At 32.7% G+C, this 27932-nt stretch overlaps 2 protein-coding genes across 3 annotated transcripts; both read left to right on the top strand.

Annotated features, from left to right (window-relative positions):
- Nucleotides 1-3: 3 nt before the first annotated feature.
- LOC113851617 (exocyst complex component SEC6) lies at nucleotides 4-21385 on the top strand. Of its 2 annotated transcripts, XM_027482147.1 has the most exons (25): nucleotides 4-389; nucleotides 2595-2633; nucleotides 3554-3642; nucleotides 3767-3857; nucleotides 4428-4517; nucleotides 4648-4727; nucleotides 5936-6028; nucleotides 6605-6631; nucleotides 6777-6884; nucleotides 8499-8637; nucleotides 8787-8831; nucleotides 9902-9957; nucleotides 10735-10843; nucleotides 13570-13710; nucleotides 13819-13998; nucleotides 14258-14341; nucleotides 14443-14529; nucleotides 16633-16677; nucleotides 18276-18354; nucleotides 18810-18879; nucleotides 19611-19698; nucleotides 19818-19907; nucleotides 20038-20154; nucleotides 20392-20454; nucleotides 20858-21385. In XM_027482147.1, exons 1-25 carry the CDS (start codon nucleotides 261-263, stop codon nucleotides 20987-20989), a joined length of 2271 nt encoding a protein of 756 aa, XP_027337948.1. In that variant the 5' UTR covers nucleotides 4-260; the 3' UTR covers nucleotides 20990-21385. The 2 variants fall into 2 exon arrangements, with proteins under 2 accessions (XP_027337948.1, XP_027337949.1); XM_027482148.1 differs by having other exon boundaries at nucleotides 6-389; nucleotides 2595-3857; nucleotides 4417-4517; nucleotides 20858-21205.
- Nucleotides 21386-24510: 3125 nt separating this feature from the next.
- On the top strand, nucleotides 24511-27344 carry LOC113850994 (probable leucine-rich repeat receptor-like protein kinase At1g35710). The gene is made up of 3 exons (XM_027481493.1): nucleotides 24511-24898; nucleotides 25008-26819; nucleotides 26938-27344. Exons 1-3 carry the CDS (start codon nucleotides 24511-24513, stop codon nucleotides 27342-27344), a joined length of 2607 nt encoding a protein of 868 aa, XP_027337294.1.
- The last annotated feature ends 588 nt before the right edge of the window (nucleotides 27345-27932 follow it).

The raw sequence follows: 27932 nt of genomic DNA, 5'->3' as shown, positions 1-27932 counted from the left end.
TCCATAACCTTTTTGTTACTGGCTAAGCTGCTGGTTCAGTCCATCGTCACAGCCAATTTCTAACTCCAAATCTCAAATCCGGACTTCGTCAACACCACAATCCCTGCTCTTCAACGCGATTCCGTGTTCAATTTTCCTTACATCTGGTCAAACTTCTTGCTCGATTCGGAAAATTACCAAAGAATTTGTTCGGACCAACTCCAAAATCTTTTAATTCTTCGAGCGTTTGAGCACATTCTTCGGTTTTTTGTGCGAAGACGATGATGGCTGAGGATCTCGGTGTTGAAGCAAAGGAGGCAGCGGTTCGCGAGGTCGCGAAACTGTTGCCTCTTCCGGAGCTTCTTCAATCAATTTCATCCATCAAGGCAGATTACATTTCACGCCAACAGGTTTCAGTTCAATTCGATTTGGTTCATTTTTTTTTCTAATTTTTAATTTTATTTGTTGTTGCTGTGCGTGTTTGAATTTGTTGTTAAATGGAGTGTGATTTTCAAGCTCCGGTTTAAGCTATTTGGAACTCCTTGTTTTTAATTTTTTAATTTTTTGTTCAGTTGGCTTTGATTTGATTGAGATAGGTGTGGTTTTAACTGTTTAGGATGTGACAGTTGAGATATTTGCTTGGAAGAGGAGTTATGGGTTTTACTTTTACGTATAGTTTGAATATTTGGACGCTGCTGTTGTCGATGATTGTCAAAAGATTGATCACTTTGTATTTTAAGCGAGGGTGGTATGCAATTGTATTTTAGAGTAGGGAACATATTTTATTATTGATGGGTATGCCTGTCTTTGGGGTACTACTACCATCCCCACATGCAAGAACATAGTAATTGGATTTGGGAGAAGGCACTGGTAAGACTTGAGATATTGAATTTGTTTCCATCTTTTAAGTGAAGAAAGGTGTATCTTCAGAAAAGGTGACATCAGCAAAATTCAGAAAATATTTTGTAAGGATAGTAGCAGTTGTAACCTCTTTTGTAGAATAGGCAAGGAATACACATTTGATGTCGCGAGCAGATAATTTATCTTTACCTGGAGATAGATCATGCACAAAATAAGTAGAACCAAATAAATCGGGAGGAACTTTACCAAGAGATTCTTTAGGAAACAAAAGAGAATGAAGAACTTGGTTATTTAAAATAGAAGACAGAATACAATTTATTAAGTAGCCTTCTGTAAGAATAACATTTACCCTAAACTTAAATGGTGCATTATCATGTAATATCAAAGTATGGGCTGTGTCAAGTAGGTGATAACATTTTCTTATTGCAATGTCATTTTGCTATGACGAGTGATGACAACTAGAAAACTAGATTGATGAATCATAATTCATACTGTGTGATGACATGACAGAATTAAAGGGAGCAGGAAAATACTCTTTTGCATTGTCAATCAATATGTAAAATGCAGTTAGTGCACTCAAATTGAGTATGAATTTCAAAAGAAAAATGTTAAAAAATACCAAATAATTCAAAACAATCTTTCATAAAAAATATCCAAGCATCTTGATTAATCATGAGTGAAAGGAACCCAATCTCTAATTACTGTTATTTCAAACAACTATTATTTCTAACAGCTTCATTACATGAAATGCACATAAAAATGTTCTAGGTCCAGTTCCACCACTAAAGAAGGAGAAAGTTGGAAAAATGCTTTTCAAATGTTTTTGGATTCCCGTCCTTGGCTTTTAAGGATGAAGGCATGTGTGGAGGAGGTGACATGACATGGAAGATAATACCTCTATCCTCAATGGTCATTGCATAATCTTACATAACATAAAACAAAATGGAAAAAGAAATGCTATCAAAACATCAAATTGAAAATTTTGTCATTTTTTTCATTTTTCAGTAACGATAATTTTGAGTGAAAATCCTAGAAACAACTTTTCTGCTTGTGGGGTTAAGGCTTGGTACATCTTCCCTCCATGGACTCCCAACCTATCTAATTGGAGCTATCAAAATGGAGCTAACCCAACCTCTCTCTCCTTTAGAGTAAGTCAGAAAATCCTAACTCAACTCACCAACCCAGTGGATTAGTTCATGGGTTGACTCACCAAATTTAAAAATAATAAAAATTATAAAAATAGGAGCACAAACATTAAAATAGAGATTAAAAAAAGAATAACATGGGCTGGTTTAGCTCATGGGTTAACTTTTTTACAACCCAGCTTACCCAAAATCCACCACGGGCTGGGTTAGCTCATGGTTTACAATCTACTTTGACGGTTCTATTATTATTATTGTTGTTATTGTTGTTGTTATTATTATTATGTTTATATATTTTTGGTTTTCATTAAATATTTATGTAATTTTGTTATTTGACCAGCGACACATCAATTGATTTAGTGGGGCAATTATTTGGATTCAGTATCTCACTCAAGTTAATTACCATTTTGAGTTTCAAAGCAGTGCCCCATATATAGCCTATTGCCTATGTGTACTATGTAATTACATTAATGTTGAGTGTCTGTAATGAGATTTACAATCATTAAAAAGGGTTTGGTGTGTCGCTTTTCATCATTCATTAATGTTGCAGCTATTTTATTCAAAATTGGGAGCTACCAATTCTGAGTATTTATATTTTGCTTTGTTTTTCAGGCCAATGATGCACAGCTTAGTACAATGGTAGCAGAGCAGGTATTCTTTTAATTGATGAAATACCAGCTGGTTAGATGCAGGTTATTGAAAAAGTTTAACCTTTTAGTAGTTGCACTTTTTCCTCAAATACAATGTCATGCATTATCTGCATATTGCATGTTTCAATTAGCTTCTGAAAAAAATCATAACAAAGCAGTGTCATTTGATCCATGTAACCAACTTCACTTGGTGGGAAAATGCTTTTGTTTCCAAATTGGTCAAGAGAGCTTTAAAATGAAAAGATTTTTATAATTACAAAATATGCTAATGAAAATGTGTGATGAGAAAGTTGCTACAATTTTAGCTTGTTTTTGTTAACTTCAAAACTTATGGGAGCTGTTAGCAGCTAACTATACACTAAAGGAAGAAAAATAAAAAAATTGTTTATAGAGAAATTAAAATTATGGGCAGATCTTTTGCTCCTTATCTTTTGATTAAGGAGTGTGTAAATAATTAATGAACTCAGAAATAGGTGTATAGAAAAGGGCTGTTTTGTCCACCACTATATGGAAGCAAAAGACTATTGTGAGTCTAACCTCTAAATAACCACGTGACTGACAATTTTAAGTGGTTACTTAAGGGCATGTAAATGCACTTTATCGTTCTATTATTATCCCTTTCCCCTTGTCAAACCCCAATAAATGTAGACAATTTGCAGTCTTATTACTAGCTTACGCTAAAACTGAAGGGTGCTTAGGGTATTTTATACTAAAAATATCTCGGGATGTGGACAACTGGGATTTAATTCAGACCACAAAAGATGGCCTAGTTTATAGATTGTGACATCACTGTGTTATTATGTCTAGCCCATTAAACATGCAATGCCTTGTACAAGCTGTAGCTCTTGATATTGAAGTGAATGAACTGAGGCACCACAATCGCACATCTTCATGTGCTTTGCGAAAATCACTCTACTGCAGGTTGAGCAGTCACAGGCAGGACTCAAATCACTCTCCTTCTCTGAGAAGACGATAGATCAGCTTCGTGAAAACTTTGTCTCCATTGAGAAGTATGTTATAAGTGTGATAGACAAACTGTTATCACTTCTTAGATGGTGGTTGTTTTCTCTTGCATAAACTTGTACCCTCGATATTTTTCACTTTGAGCTTACTGTGATTTTCCTGGTGCATCAGGTTATGTCAGGAGTGCCAAACATTAATCGACAACCATGACCAGATAAAGCTACTTAGCAATGCGAGAAATAACTTAAACACAACCTTGAAGGTGCTTTTCTGTCCTTATTATGCCTATAATTCTTGATTAAAAGAGTACTTGTTTAGGATTCTAATAAGAATGTTGGGAGAACCACACCACAAAAGCTAGCCATTGTAGTTGGAGAGCAGAAGACCTTATAAACCTCACATTAGAATCCCATGCTTTCAATTTGGGACTCAAGTCTCATACCTTGCAATCCTAATAGATTCATTCTATTGCGTCACAGAAAGAATTGTTATTTAGAGCTTCCTCTTCCCTATTTTCTTCAGTAATATTCAGCTTTTTATTTACAAATCTTACAAAATGGGTCTCTCTCACTTTATATCCTGCTTAATCATCATTGAAGTAAAAGATGCAGTTATTAGTGTATTCCCTATGAACTAAAGTGCTGCTTTCACCATATCAAACACTCATAATTTAGTTGATTTTTCGTTGTTATAATGTAAATGATACAACCTGCAGATTGCCAGCCATTGTACTGGTTTTGAGTTAACATGGTTGAATCCAAGTTGTACTTATTTATATGTGCACAATCTGTCTTACTTTATGGTTTTGGCTGATTTCTCAGTCTTTTGATAGGATGTTGAAGGTATGATGTCTATTTCTGTTGAGGCAGCAGAGGCTCGGGATTCTTTGAGTGATGACAAAGAAATTGTCAACACTTATGAGGTAAGCTGATCGTACTTGTAGTGCAAAATTTTGGTCTTATGCAAAAAATGTATTAATGCTTGTCAAAATGTCAATAGCATTTGAAACCTTGTTTTCCATTTGATCTCTATAACTTACCCATCTTTTACAGAGGTTAACAGCTTTGGATGGAAAGCGAAGGTTTGCATTAGCAGCTGCAGCATCTCACAAGGAAGAGGTTGGAAGACTAAGGTCTGTGTCTTCTTAAGTATACTTTCACTTTCATGGGCTGTGTGAGCAAGAATCCTGGAAGTGGCTGCCACAGATTTTGGAATGAATTTTGATCTGCATAAGCCCCCATCTTTTAATTTTGCAATGATCCACTAGTAGTCTTAATCAGTGGTATATACATTTAAATTATCCTTTTGGGCATTTCAATCTTAAAAGTGATCCTTTTAGATCAATCGTCTGATATTTGACTATTCTTATTAGGTTGTTGTTAGTGGCTATTATGAATCTTTGAATTCACAGTGCAGGAACATTGATTTCAAAGAAGTAAAAATATTTTGTTCGATAGACAAGACGGAATCAAGTGAATCAATCATCACTGAATGGGTTTCGGTCAACTTTTTTGAATAAAAAAATAAAGGGGTTGTGTCTATTGCGCCCCATGGGTGGTTTCAAAGCATGAAATATACCTGTTAAGAAACTTAGGCCTAACTCACTTCCAAAAGTTAGCTCATAGGATAAGGATTACCCTAGTCTTTATAAGGAGTATTCTGGTTCTATTCCTAGCTAATGTATGACATCTTAACAACGCCTATTAAATGCTTAAAATTACTTAAAAGCATTGTTTTATGTTTTCAGTATAATAATAACTTCTTTTCTAATAAAAATTTCATATTTTTGACATCTTGTCATGTGTCCATGGAGACAAATACCCACGAATAAATAATAGGAGTTTTAATTGTGCTTTGTTACATGCATAGCGCAAAACCCTGGATCATAATTCCTTTCTGGTTCTGCTGATGTGGAATGAGTTATTGGTACCGTCAATTGATGGTATTGGAGGTATTTGAGAAATCTGTTGGTTTGGTGGCATGCATTTGGTTGCATGAAGAAGTTTTTAAAGACTACTGTACAGCCTGAAAGTTCTAGATATTCTAGGGAGGAAAAAAGGAATTTGAGAATATTATCTCTTGTCACATCTTTTGGTACCTTTTGCATTATGTTTGTCCATGTTTTACATTTTCAAGTCCAGATAGAGGTATGGCGCTTTGAAACTACTTAATCAATAGATGTTAAATCCAAGAAAAGCTCCTCTACACTATAAAATATAATGTGCTAAAATGAACTAACAAGAGATTTTTATGATATTATGATTAACTATTTGGTTTTGTCATTTATTCTATAGTTTCAAGGCTAAGTATCTATTTTTCCTCTTATTGTATTTGTCTCAGAGAATATTTTGAAGACGTAGATCGAACCTGGGAAACCTTTGAGAAGACACTATGGGGCCACGTTTCCAATTTTTATAAACTTTCTAAAGAAAGGTTTGTGCCATGTTTTGAACATAAACATCTCAATTCTCAAATAACATTGCATATTGTTGCTATGAAACTGCTTCTCTTTGCTCCTATCAATTGAGTGCTACTTGAGATTTGAAATTGAAAGTGATAAATTTTCTATTGATTTTAGGGTTTACAAATTTGAGTCATTTGTTTGTTTAATTACTTATTTAGCTTCATAGGGTTTTTCAGTCTTGAGTATTACACCTTGTCTAAAATTTAAAATCATGAAAGTGTCAGATTTTGCTTTAATATATTAAAATTAAAATGTAATTTTTATTATTAAACAAAAATATCACCTTTTGATTGTACATAGAATGCTGGGGTAAGACCCACCCTAGTTGTTTAGTATAATCTTTGGCAAAGATGGATGTTGGAGGAGGGATTTGTATGTTCTTGGTAAGAAATTCAAAATAAAAGATGAAAATCTAGTGCCCACAATATATATTCTATTCCTTTAGCAATTTTGAATACTTTGTAGAGTTAAATATGAAGCTGTATGCTTTAATTGTGGAATAATCTGCAACTCTCTCTTCAATTGTTTTTTCTTTTTCATTGCAGCCCACAGACTTTGGTTCGAGCTTTACGGTATGTTTTTGGTTGACAATTTCATTTTCTTTCTCTTTTTTGTGTCAGTATAGGTTGAATGATCGGAAGTTCTAATATGCTTTAGGGAACTTTACACTTTTTAAAAATAAGGTAATCTTATTTTCCCTTTGTTTTCCTATTGTAGGGTTGTTGAAATGCAAGAGATCCTAGATCAGCAGATTGCAGAAGAAGCAGCTGAGGCTGAAGGGGATGGTGCGATGGCATCAGTTGCAAATCCTCGTAGGAGTGGCGTGTATGTTATAATATTTTGAATTGATTTCCATTATCTTAGATGAGTTGTGATCTTGAAAATCTATAATAACGGAAGCAGCAACCCTCTGCAATCTTGATAATTGATATATGATTTACTAGATAGTTTCACTAAGTTTGCTCTACATATTGCTTTTAGGAGGTTCCTGAACAATTTAGGAATCCATTTAATTTCTCATATTTCTTGTCTTGATAATTGATATATGATTTACTAGATAGCTTCACTAAGTTTGCTCTATATATTGCTTTTAGGAAACCCTTTGAACAGTTTAGGAATCCATTCAATTTCTCATATTTCTAGTCGTTTCTTCTAAGAGGATTTTTTATCCTCTATTTGCGTACATCTTTCTTTCCTTATTTCAATAAATTACTTTTCATGTGACCCCCCACCCCCTGCCCCAAAAAAGGAAGAGATCCATGGAAAGAACATGACTAATTACGTTAGAAGGCTCATTACTTTGATTAGGATAATAAAAATAATTTAATCTATTTTCTTGGAACTTCTCTAAAAAGATATTTTTATTTGTTTTTCTTGATTCCTTTTTTATATTCAATATGCATATTCTTTGATATATTTTTCTTTGTTGGAATGAAATGATTAATTAACTGCTATACCCTTCTATTCTATTCTGCTTTTTCTTGATTTAAAGCTTTGAAGCCTGGATACAAACATGGGATATGACAAATTCTAAGAGTTCTACAACACAATTCAGTTAATATACATCATATATATATATGTTTTTGATAAAATATAATTATATTAAATTAATATAACAATTAAACTAATATGAATTATTGTAGACACTATAGAAAGCTATTATTTATTAAATCATTTGTGGGCAGTATCCTACTTTTATTGGTAGAAAAATTTATAAAATATTGGAAAGATGTGGGTTAGAAGTATCCAAAGGTATCTGAGAAATATCTGATTAGGTACATGACCAGCTCTGGTTGGACAATCATTTTGAATTATTGGTGCTTCCTAGATTTTGATTTGAGTCTGCATTCTGCATCTAATTCATGAGAAATATTAATTCATGACAATAATTTTGATGATCGTGTTTATTAAATTTTACATTTTTCTAACATGACCTTCTTTCTACTGTGTTGGCTACCTTGCAATCAACCATGATACTATGGTGGATGCTCGGCTACTGCCTCGTTATGCCATTGACAGATTTGCTGCTAACTTGCTAAATAAATAGTATGATCCATGAGTTACTCAGAAGAAAAATAACAAAATTTTGAGTAAAAACTTAAACTTCATGGTTTAATATGGCTCGTTTCAGTTTAGTATTTTCACTGTTTCGCTTTCATTCCCATGGAATAAGAAATTGTCTTATTTTTGTTATGTTTGCTTCTTTTATCATGAGACTTTTGCTCAGATTTTTATTGTAGATATTTCCCAACATTATCATATCTTCTTTTGCCCAGTCTGATATAGGAGTAAAAATAGGGTGAAAGATTCATGAATCAGTTTCCAATCCAATTTTACTAATAAAGTGATCCTTATTTTGTAAACCCCATAACAAGCTGATCTGTACAGAGAAATCTTCCTCTCATCACTTAAAATTCTGTTGATGCTAATGAATTACAGAAAATCTACAAGTACAATGGGTTCTTCGAAAAATTTAACACAGCAAAAATTGAAGGTTCAGGGGAAAGGCTATAAGGATAAATGCTATGAACAAATAAGGAAGACTGTAGAAGGACGCTTTAGCAAGCTACTCAATGAGGTTAATTGATCTTACTGCTTTACATCACTACATTCTCCCTCTCCTGCTACGAAATATACAGACACCCATATGCTTATACACACACCTGTGGTACTCATGAGAACATGCTATCCTTCGTGCAACTCACTGCAACTTATTTTATGAATCAGCTTGTGTTTGAGGACCTGAAAGCCGCTTTAGAGGAAGCAAGAGCGGTATGTTAGACTGAATTTTAAGCTCCTGACTTTTACTTTCAATTTTCCTCACAAGGACTAGATAATCATTTTACTTTTGTTCTCCTTTCTCATCCTGCACCAGTTCATTGCTGTTTTTCCACTAAGGTCATTAGAAATCCCTGGGTCAACTAAACACACGCCTGCTTGAGGAGTGTTAGAATATCTTCAATGTTTATGGTAGCAGATCATATATATATGGTAGATTCAGTTAGGATCAATCGAGTGTAATTTAGAATCTTGTCACACTTATTATGTTCATACTAACAAGTATCCCATCCATTGCATTGGATTTTTTAATGTATGTAAAATTTGAAATTATAAAATAAAAGAAACATTATAAATTATAAGATAAACATGCATAATTAATTCAAATTCAATTTAATAAGTAGAAAAATAAAGTAGCAAGGGGAACAAAAATTTTAAAATATTAAAAAGAATTAATTTGAGAGTATACATATTGATATTTGAGACAAAAAATAAATTTTAATGTGAAAAAAGAAAAATTTAAAACAATTAAAGCTAAGGTTTGAAGGCCGGGGTGGGGAGGGGGAAGTAAATCTTAATGTAAAAGGAAAAATTGAAAGCAATAATTTTAAAATTTTTAATAAGTACCAAAAATGATGAATCCACAAATCATAAGGAGAAAGAAAGGTTAATAGGAGAGAGATGTCCTTTATGTTGAAGAATATGTGGACTGAGATTTATAATATAAGAATTGAAAAGTTAATTTGTAGAAGTTGACTTGACATGTTACTGTGTATAAAATTATATTCTATACTTTTAGTGTCGCTGACTTGATATAATACATAAATTTTCTATGTCACCCTCTCCTCCCCTTTCCATTGTTGATTAATTGAAATACTGAAGTAAATTATACCAACTGGGTAATGCTACGAAGTCATTTCATAATTATTCTGATGATCTCATATTTAATTACAGTGTAGTTTCTGTAATTTATTCAAAATATCATACATTTCCAGCTTCCTGTACTTGAGATTCAGTTTTATTCCCAATTACTGATGGAACGTTGTACCTTTTGTGGCATATAGATTGGGGAGGAACTTGGAGATGTCTATGACTATGTAGCCCCTTGCTTTCCTCCAAGGTTTGCTCTGTGTCAAATATACTGTTCAATCTTCACTGCTTTTGGACATGCTTTCTGCTAATGAATAATCTCATTATAAGATTTGGTGTACTTCATGCTATACTATCTCTTTGTTTAGGTATCATATGGTATGTGCTTTATATAGAATAGTTTTCTTTTATATGATCAAAGGTTCTTTATATTTTTTAAATTAATTTTTTTGTTGAAATACAAGAGAATTTTAAAGAGAGATGAAAGAAAGGGAAAATGGAAAAGATGTGCGACATGGAGAACATAATGTTTTAGTAGTGAGTCAGAATGGTAAGTGATGAGCTTACCTCTATACTAGGACTGTAATTTGAATTTTTGTACCTTTCCTATTGGATGCATGCAGTCATGCACTACTAGTAACGATTTAGTTAAGGCTAAAGCCCCACTTTCCTTATTCCTGTACTAAATCCTAACACTGTTTCTCTAATTGGAGGCTAAGTTTTCCGGTTGTAGCAAAAACAAGATCCAAATTAAATAAAACAAAGAACTAAAAAGAAAAATCAATTCATCAATCAAAGAACTTAGCTATCACTCTCTAACAAAACCATTGGTGACAGCATCGATAGGTATCTTCTAGAGGTATTCAGCTTTTCTGTTAAACACATGTTTGGGCCTGTTGAGTAAAACTACGGATTTCACTTAATCTAAGGAAGCATTTGTTGACAGAGGGTTTCTTTATGCACATTTGCTTTGTTCTAATTCCGTTTTCTTTTCTTTCTTTTTAATTTTTTTTTCTAATTCTTGCAGGTATGAAATATTCCAATTAATGGTAAATCTGTACACTGAGAGGTTTATTCAGATGCTAAGGTTGCTTAGCGACAGGGCGAATGAACTAACAAACATTGAGATATTAAAGGTATTTTCACTGGAGTTGTTATTTATGTATAACATGTCGCATAGTTAGATTATCATATTCTTTGTAGATTAAGGTGAGCAAGCCATGCATTTTCCACCTCTGTAGCATTTTGGGAAACTAAGCTACTAGTTTTCCCATTTATCTGTTTCTGTACTACAGATCATGCTGTGATGTGTTTTTAGCACAAACACGGTCAGAAAAGTGATAAACAGGCTAGGAGTGGTGTTCTTTTTGTTGCAATTATCTCTTGTTCTTGGATATGAATTTGGATCTTAGAGACAGTTCTAGTGAGAGTAACAGCTGAAGTATCACATTCCTGAATTATGGAACCCCGGCCCCACAATCCTACTTTCTTACTATCTGTCCTACCTTGCACTCTCTCCACCTCGTTATTCTGTTAGCTTCCCTCCTTTTCCTATGTACTTTAGCTAGAGGTCCCTAACTAGTTAACTGTCACTGGCAGAAACTGACTCAGGCTCTATCATTTTTATTTAATTTTATTCACCTTACATATTAGTAAGTGGGGGTTTACTGAGAAACATATATGTATTATCTGTTGTAAGCTATGCTTTATAGATACAGGTATAGGCATCTAACGCAATATTATACTTTTTCAAAATATTTAGAGATAAAAAATAAAATAAAATTTATGTACATGGGATCGCCATTACTTGAATCCAACATGTTCTCTTTCTTTCCCATGTCCCTGTTTTCTATTTTGTCCACTTCACCACTTCCTGACTCACCTACCATCAATGTTGCCATCAGATAGCTTGTTCGGTGAGGATGAAATATTACTGTCCTGTGCAATGATTTTGAGTTGTGCAGTATTGAAAGAGTGCAAGTATGCTTCTAGTGGGCAAATTGGTCAGAACATGACTTAAATTCATATTCTGAACTTTTGTAGCAGTATCGTATGAGCTTGTATGGTGTTAATGCTTGACAAACCACAGTGCACTACAAAATATGGACACATAAATACCTAACACAACACGGACATTCTGATTCTTCTAATGTCTCAATTACAGGACATGAATACCCTGCAAATATAAAATAAGAAATATTGATAATTTAACAAAAGATCTAAATTGATAATCAATATTTCTATGATAATGAATTTCATAAAAGAATGTTAAAACTAAAGGACATCATTTTACAATGTAGGCACCTGTTTTCTTTACAAACAATCCTGAAACAAGAAGATGAAATTATATCTTTCAAGAAAGGTATATTATATTCTCAAACCAACTTGCTAAGTTTTAGATTTTTCCTATGATAATGAATCTCACAAAAGAATTTGAGGCATTGTTTTGTAATATTTTACATTGTATTTCAAGCTGACTTTTATAGATGTTTTAAAAAATGAATATTCTTTTAATAATACCAGCGTGTTCATTTCTATTGAGGTATCAGCTCAAATGTCTATGTTGTATAGAGGCGTTGGCTCAGGTGTTCAAGTTGACAAAATTCATTTTTTATATAGATACATAAAGTGAAATGTTGGACATGGGGAGTTGTTAGTGGTGGAAGTGTGTCTGTCACTATGACATTTCAAGCATAAAAGGTGCCCTAATTTGTAAGCATGCAGCCTGAGAAGTAATTTTCATGGAGATTAGGAGATAAAAAATTCAATATATCTTGTTAATTTAATAAGTAGGTTCCCGCATAATATCTTTGACAGTGAGTGTTGACTTGTATTGGGATTAGGGTGAGTATCTAATTGAAGCATGAATACCACGTCTTTTAGAAGTGTGGGACACATTTCTGACTCTGACACCTCTCATATATACTTGTTTATCACATGTTAGACACTCCTCATTAAGTGTCTAATTTAACAATTACTTTTTGTTAGCTTAGACACTTGAGTTGACACTTTAGTATGAATGGAAACGCACTAGTATGATTAAAAATATCCACTTCTATATTAAAAAAATGCTTTTTTTTTTCTTTTCATAAGGCTCATTATCATATAAAAAAAATATAAAACTTAGCATGTTGGTTTGAGCGGGTGAATATGCCTTTTTAAAATATTTCATTTGTTTTGGTATTGTGGACCAAGTGTTTATATTATAAACTAATACCTCAATATATTCTTTTGTGGGGTTTTTGTGTGTGTCCGGTGTCTTATATTTTAGACATTAGCCATGTTACTGTGTTTGTGTTCTAATCTGTGCTTCATAGGTGAGTATTGAACAGCTACTCCTTGTAAGCTTTGTTAGTCATAGTGAAACAAAGCTTAATGTGATCTTCAAGCCTATAACTAGGTGCGAATATTACGAGGAGTAGTTGCTAGGCACTCAAATCTAACAACACCCCTGAATCTTTGCTGTTATGGAGCTTGGCTACCCTGTATGGGCCTTGTCCCTGAGTTTCTAGCACAAATCTTGAAAAATTATTTTTGGCTTGCACTATATAGGCTTTTCAGGTAAGATCACAACTAAAAAGTTGGGGAAGCTCATAATTAAATACAAGTCACTTTATAACACTTTTGGGACAAAACCATGGTTTCATCATTTCATTAATACATTTATCACTGAAGTGACAAATTGTTGCTATCTGATGAGCCCTTTCTTTTTCCTATTTGATCACTTGTCTTTGGCATAATTCCTGTCAATGTAAATTTAGTCATAACCATTTTTTTTTTTCATTCTCTTAATTTTCACTTTTACCCACTGAATGTTTTATGGGAAAAGATGTACCTGTGCTTATGTTTTGTCATGGAGCAGGTAACTGGTTGGGTGGTTGAATACCAAGATAATTTGATTGGGCTTGGTGTCGACGAGTCTCTTGCCCAAGTGTGCTCTGAGAGTGGCGCAATGGATCCTCTTATGAACTCTTATGTTGAGAGAATGCAAGCTACAACTAGAGTAAGCCTAGCTATCTTGCTTATTAATTTAGCTTTGGTAATCTATGAGGTTCATTGGATGACTTCTTTTTGATACTTAAGATTAAGCTTTATTCTTAATGTTTTCTAGAAATGGTACTTGAATATTCTGGAGGCTGATAAAACACAACCCCCAAAGAAAACTGAAGACGGGAAGCTATATACTCCAGCTGCTGTTGATCTATTCAGGATACTTGGTGAGCAAGTGCAAATTGTTCGGGATAATAGCACTGATCTTATGTTATACAGAATTGCCTTGGCAACTATTCAGGTAATATGATATTAGATTTAAATGTAATGTGACTGATGCATGTTATAATTTTTTATTTTGCAAAGTAAACTCTTGGTAGATAAAGGTAAAGTGGACGGAAGATGGAAAAAGAGTTTTTTAAGTGCAACAATTTGTTAAAGTATCTTCAGTATTGTGAGGATATCACCAGAAATCCGAGTCCCTCATAGCACAATGTGTAGTTTTTATTTCTTATATCAGTAACTTTGTATCTAGGTCATGCTACTCTATCTTTTTACAGGTAATGATTGATTTTCAAGCAGCTGAAAAGAAGAGACTTGAAGAACCAGCTTCTGAAATTGGTCTGGAGCCTTTATGTGCCATGGTTAGTATAATTTTTTAAGGTATTGAATTTTTATTTCAACATAGGATTGTTTTATATTGGTACTTCAATTGACATGAGATTCAATGCAATGTTTTATGTAGATTAACAACAATTTGCGGTGCTATGATCTTGCAATGGAGCTAAGTAATAGCACCATAGAAGCCCTTCCACAGAACTATGCTGAGCAGGTTTTGAGTGAACCTTTGGTTTTTGTTGTTTTTCATAGTTTTTCTAACTTGATAACTGTTGCTTTGTCGACGTAGTCTTTTGTTATTGCATTTTCATTTGGTGAAACCCACTTAATTCTTGGTTATTAATGTTACATGCAATAATTTATTATAATTCACTGCTACCCTATGAATGGAAATTCTTGAAATCTTGTTTGGAAACATCATATATTTTTCATTCTTTGATATAATTGAAAAACATGAGAAAGAACCAACCATCAATATTTAGCAGTCAGCATCAAATCCAAATTAGAAAAAAATGCATTTATTAACATAAAATAACCTGGTATACACATATTAATAGAATCCAAAGACAGATAAGAGAACATGATATCAAAGCATTGGGTTTACAAATGCAAGATCCCCTCAATATTAGATCCTTGAATGCAATGAAGTTCTTTTTAGGGGTTTGAGAGATGAGGAGAATCAAATAAAATCAAGCAAGATTCGAATATGTACCCTATGTACATTGGCTTGCTATTAACCATTGCTCCACTTTCATTTTTGTTAACATATTGTGCTAAATGAAATATATGTAAGATTATCAGTCATATTTAAGTTACTATCCATTTAATTTTATTGATAGGATTTATGGAACTTACATATATTATTATTATAATATTATTATTAGGCTTAAATAAGTTTAGTCTAAAAAATTCGCAATTTTCTTATTTGATCCTTTATTTTTAATTTTTTTCAAACAAGTTCATTAAAGTTCCTTTTTCATTCCCATATGGTCCCTTTGTTAGTGATTTGTTAATTTTCTCTATTATTTATCTATGTGGCATTCAACTTGACTCACATAATATGATATGGAGTTAATGTGGATAATAAGGTGATATTTACACTTTCATCCCTTTGATATTCTTAAATTTCAATTTAAAAGATCCTAACCTTTATAACTTAAAATTTCATTTAGATATGAAGGTTATGATGTTGTTCACACATTTTGTTCATGTCGTGTGATGTCCCAGTTAAATTATGAGTCAATTCAGACATCATGCAAACAAATAATTGAGCAATTTAACATATCACTAAAGAAAGAACTAGATAAAAATGGAAAATGATTTTTGTGGTGCTAGACTGAAAAAAAAATTAAAAAAGATGGACTGAATGAATAAATCATGAATTTTTGGAGAGTCAAAAAGTTATATAAGATTTATTGTTGTTATTATTATTAAAGAGAAGTAATATATTTCTTTTATATTCATTTAAAATTTTAATTAATCTAGTTTCTTATTACTTACATAAATTTGTTATTTGATATAATATATAATATTAAAAACATATATATTTAATTATTACTGGTTTGACCACAGTTCAACCAAAGTTAAATCAATGAATTGTGAATTAATGTCTTTATCGATTCAATCATCTGTCCATTTTTAGAACATTGATTTAGAGAATAAAGATGAGAGAGACAAGGAAAGGCCTTTGAGATAAGGAATGGTCTCAGATGCAGGTCTTGTAAGAATTGAATTGTAATAGAATTGTTGAACAAATCTACAAGCACTAGTGGTGTAAATGAGTGAACTTTGGGTTAGCTTCCTACACATTCTCTTATTAAACGTGTGTTGTCTTGAAGGCCAAGTTCCATGATGTTGCCTCAAATGGAATTTGCCATTGTCATTTAGCTTTCAAAGCATTGATCTTGGTCCTCAAATTTCGAAGACTCAAATTCTCTTCCTTCTCAAGCCTGCAACAAACCTCCCAATTAATAAAATTATCTCCTCACTGCCTGCCCATGCCAGACCAAAGGAAGATTGTCAGAAGACAAACAGGTCAGAGTAGGAGTAATCTGACCACCTAGAGTAAGAGGCATCTTTCCAACTATTCCATGGTTGGATTGAGATCTTTCAAAGACTGCTTAACTCCAACAAGGATTAGATAAGTTGAGCAGTTGCAAATTTTTGACAATCAATCACTAATGCATATGCATCCGCATTGAAAACCAGCCAAACTGCAAGTGCAATATATAATTTGGGAGGCTGATGTTGGAAATTATGAATAATTACCTGATCTTTTTCTTGACTTTATATATTCACATTTTCTGTTTCCCTACAGGTTAATTTTGAAGATACCTGCAAGGGTTTTCTCGAGGTTGCTAAGGTATGGAAGTGTGCAAATTTTTAATTCTAATTATTTTCTGGTGGATATGTGTCAAATCTCTGTGAGTGAGTGTGTGCAACTGTTTGTTTTAATTCTGCAGAATTTCGTTTTTGTATTGCAATTGTTCAGCTCAACATGATGCATTTAATTGACATTCATCTCCTCAAACTTCTATGAGCAGATTTCTTGATGGAATTTTGTGAAATTATAACATGATTGATAAGTTTCATCACTACTAATATTTATAATTTTATGTGATCTTAAATGTTTCCATGTTGTTAAGATGTCCTATTAGCTAGGAATAGAGTCAGTATACTTCTTATAAGGGCTTGGGTAATCGTCTTCCTACGAGCTAGCTTTTGAGAATGAAATAGACCCAAGTTTTTTAACATATTATCAAACCCTATCTAGTTGAATGGTGGGATGCCAACAATGTCCAGTCTTGTTGTGTCACCCGCAAATGTTTACTCTTGCAAACTTCACACACCAAATGTCTTGTCCTGAGGGTGAGGGATGTGTGTTAAAATGTCCCATTGGTTAGAAATAGAGTTAAAATACTCCTTAGAAGAGTTTGAGTAGTCCTCTTTCTATTAGTTAACTTTTGGGAGTAAGTTAGGCCCAAGTTTCTTAACACATGATAAATATCTAGAGATTACATGGTTATGGATGAAAACCAGTTATGCCACATTTTCTGTTAAATGTGAAATCCAAATTAATTTCAATCAAACTATGGGATTTCCTGAGAATCTTATTTTAATTCTTCAAACCAAAGCTAAATCTTATTTTAAGCCCACAAATGGAGAAGCTGGTTTCAGGATTTGAACCATGACCTCCCAGTGACAAGGTTGTATTATTATCATAGCACCAAGGCTCACCTTCAACATGTTTGTCTTGCTGAAAACCCATTAAAACGGTCATGTACTTCACACCTATTGCAATTAGACACCAAAAGCCTGATCTTGATGCCAAATCAAGAGATGTGCTGAAGAAAAATTCTTAAAAATAGCTAGTCTAATCTCCAACCAAATGCACCTAATTGTAGCATACACTACAATGCCTCATATATATGCTGAACTGTAGATAGACAATGTATTGTTTGATTAACTTAATTTGTTCACCAAAAGAAATTTAAAATTAATATTTCCTAGCACTCAACTCCATTTAATGGTAACTCGTACCTTCCAAATAGACTCATTATTGCTATCCCTTGTTTGGTTTATCCATTGAAGCTAATTGTCATACATTAACAACCTTTGACAAGCTCGTTCATTAACAAACAAATTTTCTATTCTTCCATTATATTTTATTCTTGGTGAACCTTTTATTTTTCCTGACACTGTTGTTGATTTGGTTGTCAAATATGAGCACCGTATTGGTTTTATATCCTATATGAACATGGTCCATAGATTCACACTGCAAAACGGAAAATAAAAATTGGATCCATAATATAAATACTTTGAAGATCTTTTATGCTGGAACTTATTAAAATACCTGCTTGTTATGTTCATGTCAATTCATTCACACATTGTGATCACTGTTTTGATGAATATGTTGCTTTGAAGAGATTGACTTCTGACAATTTGAATTTTCTGTTATAGGAAGCTGTACATCAAACTGTTAGTGTGATATTTGAAGATCCTGGTGTCCAAGAGTTGCTGGTCAAACTGTACCAGAAAGGTAAAATAATTTTCAATGTCACCAAGCTGGGTCTTTGTGGGTTTATGCTAATAGTTTATTCTAGGGCTTTTTTGGTCAGATTTGCAGATGGCTGGGGGAGTCTCTCTGTTTGCTGGATTCCTATTTTTTAACTCTACTTTTCTGTAATAATTTCTCCTACTTAAATAGGAAAAGCACTATCTTGAGCTAATTGGCTACAGACTGTTAAGTGTTTATAGCTTGTGATAGCTTTTGGTTTACATTTCTAGTGCTGGATACTTTCTGCTTAGTAATTGGGTATTTAGATAATTTGTGCTATTATATCCAAAATTATCCTGTACGATTGCTAGGTTCCATGTATTAACAATAAGTAAATTTATTATGTTGTGTTTAATATCCAATCAATCTCATGAATTTATACCTTATTTGATGTTTTTATGTGATAATTGAGTTTTCTTTTGCTTTGCATTTGTCAGAATGGAGTGAAGGGCAAGTTACTGAGTACTTGGTTGCAACATTTGGTGATTATTTTGGTGATGTAAAAATGTGAGTAAATACTTTTCTTACCTCAGTAACTTGGTATTTTTTTATTATTCCATACGTGCTGAAATTTCATAACAAATTTGGGTATACATATTCTATATAGGATTCATTTCAATGATTCTATATATTTACTATATAGCAAGTGCATCAGTAGGCTAATATCACATTCGTGGGGCAGATTATTATTATTTTTTTTTCAGTTAAGGGTGGTTCAATATTAGATCTACCATGTTGAATTTGGGCTTTAAGCCTAACTCAATCTTAAAAGCTAATTTGTAAGGAGATAATTGCTTTAGATTTTATAATCTCTTATTTAGCCATACTTATAGTCGATGTGGGACTTTAACAATCTGAATATTTGGCCATTGGGGCCTTGATACCTTGTCAATGACCAACTCTCTTGAAATCTTAAACTGTTAAAGTGAAAGCTCATGGTTTTATATCTAACTGAGTAATAGAATGTTTCAAATGAATGAGAGATGTCCATGAATACCTGGATGACACTTCAATGAATTGTTTGAACTGGACTGTATTACTCCCACGACCCATCTGGTGGATCTGTGTGCTTTTCTATAATGCTTGAGACTTTATTTTCTTATTCTCTCTTCTCTTTTACACTTTTTTCCATAAAATTTGGGAGTTGCTGTGGAAGGATTCTATTGCTTTTAGATATTTGGTTGTTAAATATTTAGTTTGTTGAGGAAAACTAATAGTTTCAACTTTCCATTTTCTAGGTACATTGAAGAAAGATCTTTTAGGAGATTCGTTGAAGCCTGCTTGGAAGAAACAGTAGTTGTTTATGTTGATCATCTTTTAACACAGGTTCTAATGTCAATACAACAATTGTTAGTTCTTATTTATGGACTAAAATTGTGTATTTTTTCTGAAGGAACAGCTTTGTATTTTTTGACTTAATTGTCTCACTGATATTGTAATTGCAGAAAAATTACATTAAGGAAGAAACTATTGAACGGATGAGACTAGATGAGGAGGTTATCATGGACTTTTTTAGGGAACATATTAGTGTTTCTGTAAGTTCTCTTTCAGAAATTTTGTTGTCGTTGCCCTTCTTGCATGAATATTATGCAAGTTTCAAGTCTGTTAATCTGGACATACCGCGCTCAAGTTTCTTACTCTAATTTCCGTGACATTCTGGATCAGAAAGTTGAAAACAGAGTGAGTGTACTTAGTGACTTGAGAGAGCTTGCATCGGCAGAGAGCTTGGATACCTTCACACTCATTTATACAAATATACTTGAACATCAACCTGACTGCCCGGTAAAATTATGCCCAATATGATTTAATAATTTATTCAATTCAATTTTTTCATTTCCAAATGGAAGTATAGTTCCTTATGCAATTTATTTATTTATTTTTGCAATTTTTTTTTTTAAAGTTATTATAATTTTGGCTTAGAAAGTTCACTTTTAAAAGGTTCTTGTATGACTTCAAGTGCAAGATCAGACCTTGAGTTATTCTTGTCAATGAATCTCTGTTTTTTATGTGCTATTGTAGCCTGAAGTTGTCGAGAAACTTGTTGGTCTACGAGAAGGAATTCCTCGGAAGGATGCCAAGGAGGTAAATGAAATTCAATGTTTACTGGCACATGAGATCATGAATCGAGCATTTATTTGGTTTTGTTGATTGACTTCTTGTGACCGACTACAGGAGTTTCTAAATATTCCTGTTTTTTAAGTGCATGAAATTTTTTTAGCTGAAGACATTCAACCTAAGCTCTAAATTAACATTTTAAACGTGGTTTACTTTGGTATATTTAGTGGATCTATTTCTGCAATATTTGTATAAACTTAGCGACAATGTATTGGTCTGAATTTCTATGGGCATCAATTTGGGGGAACCAGTTGATCCAAACTTGTAAAAAAGACAGGGATAATATAAATCAAAGCTGGTCATCAACTAGAAGTTATTTGCTGATGAAATTATTGATTCTGGAATTTACAATGTTATTCTTGTTAATCAGGTCATACAAGAGTGCAAAGAGATATATGAAAATTCTCTTGTTGATGGAAGACCACCAAAGGCAGGTTTTGTTTTTCCACGGGTGAAGTGCTTAACAGTATCTAAGGGTGGGCTTTGGCGTAAACTCACTTGAAGTATGATTCCATTCACTTGTTCACATAGCTTGTTTTGCCTTTTAATTTATTTGTTACTTGTGCATAAATCCCAAAAAGTTATTCCAACAATAGATAAGTTTTGTAAACACTTACCTTCATGTAAGTCGTTACTTCATCATATCTTTACTGTATATTTCAGCGCCCATTTTCAGTTTTACTATGCTCCAAAATGTGCTGTTGACATTTTCAAGATTTCCTCCTTTTTTTTCGTTGGTTTTCAAAACTCCTGCTCTGGTTTGCAACATTTTTGGTTATCTGTTGTACATTATATTTTCATGTATTGAATTGAAGAGAAGGCACGAAGTAACCTGTAGCATATGAAAAGATGTATCAAATAGTTATAACCTTGCCTTATCAAATAAATAATATTTAATATGATTTGTCTAGAGTTAAATAGAAAAAAGTATTGACTATTAGTATTTTTATTAGATTTCATGGATTTTTATTTTTCTAACCCTATAACATTAGACAAAGTTAAGTCTTAGATGCGTTAGCATACTGTCAGTGGTCAACAAATAGTTTAGGAAAAGGAAAATAAAACCAATAAAAATGTATTAGAATATATTACTTTTCATTTTTTGAGTGGGAATAATGTAAAGCGGCAACTAGCTACTTAAAAAATATAGTATATGAAGATTTCTTACACGTTAAGATTCTAATATTTGCTATACTAGCAATTTTTTCAAAGGTATCATTTTGAAGTGTGCACAACAAATAATTGGTACCTTGATAAATAAAGGTGTGATTAAAATACTTAATACCTTTTTAATGTTCTAAAATAATAAATAATTTAAGATAAATAAAAAGTAGAAAATGATAACTAACATGAGACAACGATAACATGATATTGAAAAGAGCCAACAAACTCAACGACCCAAAATACAAAAGGTTGATATGCGATAAAACACAGACTTCGCCAAGTATTTTTTGCCTAGGCTGCTATCAATATGCCCCATCCACCATGGAAAATCTCAAGCTAGAAGAGCAATACAAGCTTATTTGGACAATATATTTGAAGGAAAACAAACAAGACCGTGAAGATATATTCCAAAGAATGGAAGCACACTTAAAGAAGTGAAGGATTTTTACACTGAAGATGCTATTGGAGACTACAATGACAACAACCTCGTGTGGTGTTTTTTGTGGATGGATATTCTGTCCATGCAAAAATTTGACTCCTTGCGTCCAGAAGAATTGTGGATTAAACCTGGCCAGCAAGAGTATGTGATCATGGATTTGCATTTGTTGGAGGATCAAATTCCATAAAAACTTTTGAGCAATTATGAGACCACATTAGTGTCTTCCATACTCAATCTTGCATTTGAAGGCTTAGTAAAAAAAATATGTTCCATGATGTTGTAGTGCAATTCAGTGATGATTAAACTTGGCCTACTTTTTGAAAGGCTTTCATTCTTAGGAATTTTAAGTTCATAGTAAAGCATTGATAATCATATTGAAGATAAAGTAGTTACGCCAGTGAAGCAAATAATCAAATATCCCTGCTTTAATGTCCATAAAGTAGTTAAACAAAATATTCGAATACTTATTATGGTTTTAGGGATTTAAATCCTTTTAGAATACTACAACAGGATACCCCTTCTGGTAATTTTTATAAGATATCCATTAAAAAAAATGTTAAATTTAAGATCATTTACAAACCTTTAAAAGTATCTATTGTTTTTTTTATACATGTTCTCTTTATTATTAAACATATTTAAGATCATCTTCCTGGCTCTCCTTGTCCAGTAAATGAAATATTTATTAGACTTCACTGTATACGAATAAGGTATATGTGCCAATTCATAATTTTAGCTACTAGTTTTCTTCAACATCAACCATATGACATCACTGTTAGAAATACATTCAAGAATGTTCAAAATTATTACTTCCTTTCTTGCGTATAAGATATTACTTAAGTATTTTTTATTTGTTTCATATTATTTTTCCCTTTAAAATATCAAGAGAACATTAATTACTTTTTATAATAATATCCTTATTTATTAGAGTTTATTTACGTCAACTAACTACTTTAACAACTTCAATATTACTTTAAAAGTAATTTTTACTGATCAATAACTTTTAACACTTTTGATAAAGATATTTTAATAAAGGGTTTTGTTAATCTAAGAGTTGAGGATAAACAACTAATAATAATAAAAATTTATTAAAAAATATTTATTGTATTTTTATAACTTCAATATAATAATTGTGTACTTTTTTTATAATTTTTTTTTATTAATGAGAATGCTTAAACCCAACCTTAAAGACTAAAATTAACAAAATCCTGTAATAAAATTAAATTATTTTATCATAGTAATTGATAAAACTAATCATTAGCATAAGTTTTTAAAACGGATTTAAATTGTTAAACTTATCTTAAAAATAAAAAATTTAAAAAATAATTATTTTAATTTTAATTTGATTTAAATTTGAATTCTCATCACAATTAAACTAAAAGAAACAAAACCACAAATATTAATTTATATTAATATTTCTATTCTATCCTTGTATAAATACTTCTACGAAAATATATCTTTTAGAACAATTATATTTAAATTGAATAGGACTATCATGAGTGACAAAACACAAAATTCTTTTTTTTATAGTATTTAACACATTTATATTTAATGACTTAAACTTGAAATTACATATTAAGTTGAAACAATTTCATATCAATTGATTCACGTACTCAGTCATCTAAAAAATAAAAATAAAAAATTGACGGAAAAAACCAAAACAATCAATTCATTTTGAACTACAAAAAATATTGGATGGGATGAATTCAAAGTGAGTATCTCTGATAATCGATATTAAGTAACATCTAAAAATGAGATAGATGAATAGAATATAAGTGGGACCCATTTGCATATTTGAAGTGTACACGTTGAAATAATGGAATTGGGGACTTCAACAGGAACTTGATCAAAATAACTGTTCTACACAAAATTGACCAACTGTGAAGTGCTCATGTAAGGGTGGTGTATATAAATATTTCAATGCAATGCAGGTGTGGATCCTTATTGAAATGAAAATGAATTAGACTTAAGAGAAACGTGGCAAATAACTTAGCACATCAATCAAAGTCAACAGCCAACCCACAAAGACATTCCACAATGCAACACCCCTTTATTCATTCTTCCTCCACTTTAACCAATTATTTCATAATTTATTCCTAAAGTTTATAGGAATTTGGAACAACTTTGGATGGTGGCTGGGGACAGAGAGACATTCAAAGATGGGCACCTTGAGCTTGTTCACACTAACTGAGTCTGCAACTGTGAACTGTGAAGTGCGTGGAATGAAAATAAGTTAAGACTTTCATCCAAATGCAATACACCTTAATTATTTTATTGTCCAAAACCGCTTCACTTTAAGCAAGAAGTTGATAGAAAATTGGGAACACATTCTGCACATGAACATCTACTGTTATATATGGCACTGCCACTTATATTCCATCATTAGCCATATCCACTGCTTAATTGAATCTAAATCGATAACTATGGGCAGTTTAGTGGCAGTGACACTTATCTCTGCCATGCTCATGATCATGCTAATGCCCACTTGCACGGCACTTTCCAATATAAATAAAGAAAAACACGCTCTGCTCCAAACGGGTTGGTGGAGTCATTACCGAAATATCTCAAACCATTGTGATTGGAAGGGTATCACATGCAGTGAAGATGGAAGTGTTACAGAGATTTATGGATTGGACTTAAGTATTCCTCCTTCACAAGAGATGCTGGAGATTGAGAAGTTGAACGTCACTGCCTTCACGAATTTAGTCACTCTAGATCTATACGGAATGAGACTCAGAGGAAGCATCCCTACAGAAATAAGCAGACTTACAAAGCTTGAATTTCTTTACCTGTCCAACAATCGCCTTCGTGGTAAGCTCTAGGCCTAATGTTTAGTGGTGTTGAGTTATCTCTTTTACATTCAATTGGTTGCACAGTCTCATACATACATCTCTTCCTTCCTTTTTCCACCACATTGCAGGTCCTATACCCCTCCAACTTGCCAATTTGACACGTTTGAAGGAATTGTCTCTCTCCAATAATTCCCTTTCCGGTTCAATCCCTTCCACATTGGGTCAATTGAAGAATTTAACCTCTCTCTACCTTTATTCAAACCAAATTGAAGGTCCTATTCCAATAGAACTAGGGAATCTGACACAATTGATCACATTATCTGCCTTTAATAATTCACTTGCCGGTTCAATCCCTTCTACATTGGGTAAATTGAAGAATTTAATACATCTCTACCTTGATTCAAACCAACTTACAGGTCCCATCCCTGCGGAAATAGGGAATTTGACACATTTGAGGTATCTATATCTCTCACACAATTCACTTACTGGTTCAATTCCGTATACTTTGGGTTTATTAGCGAATTTGACCTATCTTCGCCTTGATTCTAACCACATTGAAGGTCCAATACCAATGGAATTAGGGAATTTAAAAAGTCTATGGTTAGTAGATCTCTCATACAATTTACTCACTGGTTCAATCCCTTCTACTTTGGGTCAATTGAAGAATTTGACACTTCTCTTTCTTCGTTCTAACCAAATAGAAGGACACATACCTGAAGAACTAGGAAATTTGTCCAATTTAGACACTTTACATCTTTCGCATAATAAGATCTCTGGTTTAATACCTCCAAATATTTTTCAAATGCCCAACATGCATTCTCTATTTCTTTCATCAAATCAGTTATGTGGCTCACTCCCAATAGAGAATTTGATTTGTCCCTCTTTGACAACATTAGATTTAAGCTTTAACATTTTAAACGGCAGCATCAGTTCCCAACTTAGTTGTGTCAATAACCTTAATCTTAGCCACAATTTTCTCAGTGGTGAGATTCCATCACTCAGGGGAATGAAATCTGTGTTGGATAGATTGGATCTTAGTTATAATAATCTCACAGGTAAACTACCCAAGGAACTTGCTAGGCTATCATACCTAAATCTTTCATACAATTCTTTTGACTTTTCCCAAGACTACTGTTCTTTCCCAAAAAACTCACTATTTAGTTACAACCCACCAAATTTCACATCATGTCAAGCTGACCCACAAACCAATTCACAAACAAGTAAAGCTAAGTTTATCATCATGATTGTTCTTCCTATTATTTGCATCATCTTTTTTGTATTTCTTCCATTGTTATACTTCAAAAGATGTATGTCTAAGACCAAACTGGAAGGAAGGACAAAAAAAAATGGAGACTTGTTTTCTATATGGAACTATGATGGTAAAATTGCATTTGAAGACATCATTGAAGCCACTGAGGACTTTCACATCAAGTACTGCATTGGAACAGGTGCATATGGCAGTGTTTATAGAGCACAATTGCCAAGTGGCAAAATTGTTGCATTGAAGAAACTTCACCAAATGGAATCTGAAAACCCATCATTTGACAAGAGTTTTCGGAACGAGGTCAAGATGCTAACAGAAATACGCCACAAAAACATTGTGAACCTTCATGGCTTTTGCCTCCACAATCGGTGCATGTTTCTAATCTATCAATACATGGAAAGTGGTAGCTTATTTTATGCCTTGAATAATGACATGGAAGCTATGGAATTAAATTGGAGCAAGAGGGTGAATATCATTAGGGGAATGGCACATGCTTTGTCCTACCTGCATCATGATTGTACCCCACCCATTCTACACAGAGATGTTACAAGTAGCAATGTTTTATTGAACTCTCAGTTGGAGGCTTTTGTCTCCGACTTTGGCACAGCTAGATTTCTTGATCCCGACTCTTCAAATCAAACCCTAGTAGTTGGCACATGTGGATATGTTGCCCCAGGTGAAGGTTTTATTTTTATTTCTAAAATAAGAAAATCTATTTATGACTTCACTGAATAAATTTAATTATGTAGTATGAGAAGTTGAGCTAACTTTTTTAGTTTCTTGGTTCATGACAGAGCTTGCTTATACATTGACTGTGACAGAAAAATGCGATGTTTATAGTTTTGGAGTGGTAACACTAGAAACATTAATGGGAAGGCATCCTGAAGAGCTAATATCGTCTCTGTCAAATTCATCTACTCAAAATATGTTGTTCAAGGATCTCTTGGATCCTCGTCTTCCTCTTCCTTCAAATTCAAAAGTTGCTGATGAAATACTTCTTGTGGCAACACTAGCACTGCCATGCTTGCTTCCCAAACCAAATTCCAGGCCATCGATGCAGCAAGTGGCTCAGCAACTTTGTGACTCCAAACATCCAATGCCTTTTCCTCTCTATGAAGTTTCCATCCTTCAGTTGATGACTAAAGGGATTCATCTTCTTTCATCTGAGTATCAAAAGGGAAATTTTCAACAAGAAAACTAATATTCAATAAGTTTCAAAACACATTATCCATTGTCCTAAGTTTTAAAACACATTTGACTTTTCCAAACTTCAATAATGATATTATGTGGGACAACTGCTTTGCATTATCCATCATTTTAAGAGTTTCTTTTACTTCTCCAACTCAGAATCCTATGGTAATATTCCACATTTAGATTTTCTTGCACTTCTAATCATGCTCTAATTCCATTTGTAGATTGTCCATCCTTAAAAAGGTCATAAAAATGTTTCTCCCACATGTCTTTTGATATCTTAATTCAAAATAAAATTTTCTTCTTCTTCATCCTTAATATATTTAATTTGATTTAAATCTCTATATTTTCTTTCTCTACTTTTGTCATGTTTTTAAATTTTTATTTCACCGTACTTTGTCTGTAGATCTTGATAGAATTCTTCAAAAGTCTTAGAATTGCTTCACTTACTACTTTTCTTATCTCATTTCTTGTCTTTTGATAACTTGTCTAATTTTTAATTATTGCATGTATGTAAAGTTTTAAAACACATTCTACCTTTGTGCATTTTAGCTACCCTCTTCTACTAGGTGTTTATACATGTGTTTCTAGACTAACT

This window comes from Abrus precatorius, unplaced genomic scaffold (genome assembly GCF_003935025.1).
Source record: "Abrus precatorius isolate BTA unplaced genomic scaffold, Abrus_2018 Scaffold9, whole genome shotgun sequence".
Lineage (NCBI taxonomy): Eukaryota > Viridiplantae > Streptophyta > Magnoliopsida > Fabales > Fabaceae > Abrus > Abrus precatorius.
Note: the sequence above shows the minus strand (reverse complement) of the source record. Positions and strands in the feature narration are given on the sequence as shown.

Bases quoted from the DNA above. Each gene is read 5' to 3' on its own strand.
- LOC113851617 (XM_027482147.1), top strand. From the start codon at position 261: ATGATGGCTGAGGATCTCGGTGTTGAAGCAAAGGAGGCAGCGGTTCGC. The intron at 4,728-5,935 runs GTCTGTGTCTTC...TATTTGTCTCAG, and splicing joins GAAGAGGTTGGAAGACTAAG to AGAATATTTTGAAGACGTAG. The intron at 8,638-8,786 runs GTTAATTGATCT...TTTATGAATCAG, and splicing joins TTAGCAAGCTACTCAATGAG to CTTGTGTTTGAGGACCTGAA.
- LOC113850994 (XM_027481493.1), top strand. From the start codon at position 24,511: ATGGGCAGTTTAGTGGCAGTGACACTTATCTCTGCCATGCTCATGATC. The intron at 24,899-25,007 runs GTAAGCTCTAGG...ACCACATTGCAG, and splicing joins GTCCAACAATCGCCTTCGTG to GTCCTATACCCCTCCAACTT. The intron at 26,820-26,937 runs GTGAAGGTTTTA...GGTTCATGACAG, and splicing joins ATGTGGATATGTTGCCCCAG to AGCTTGCTTATACATTGACT.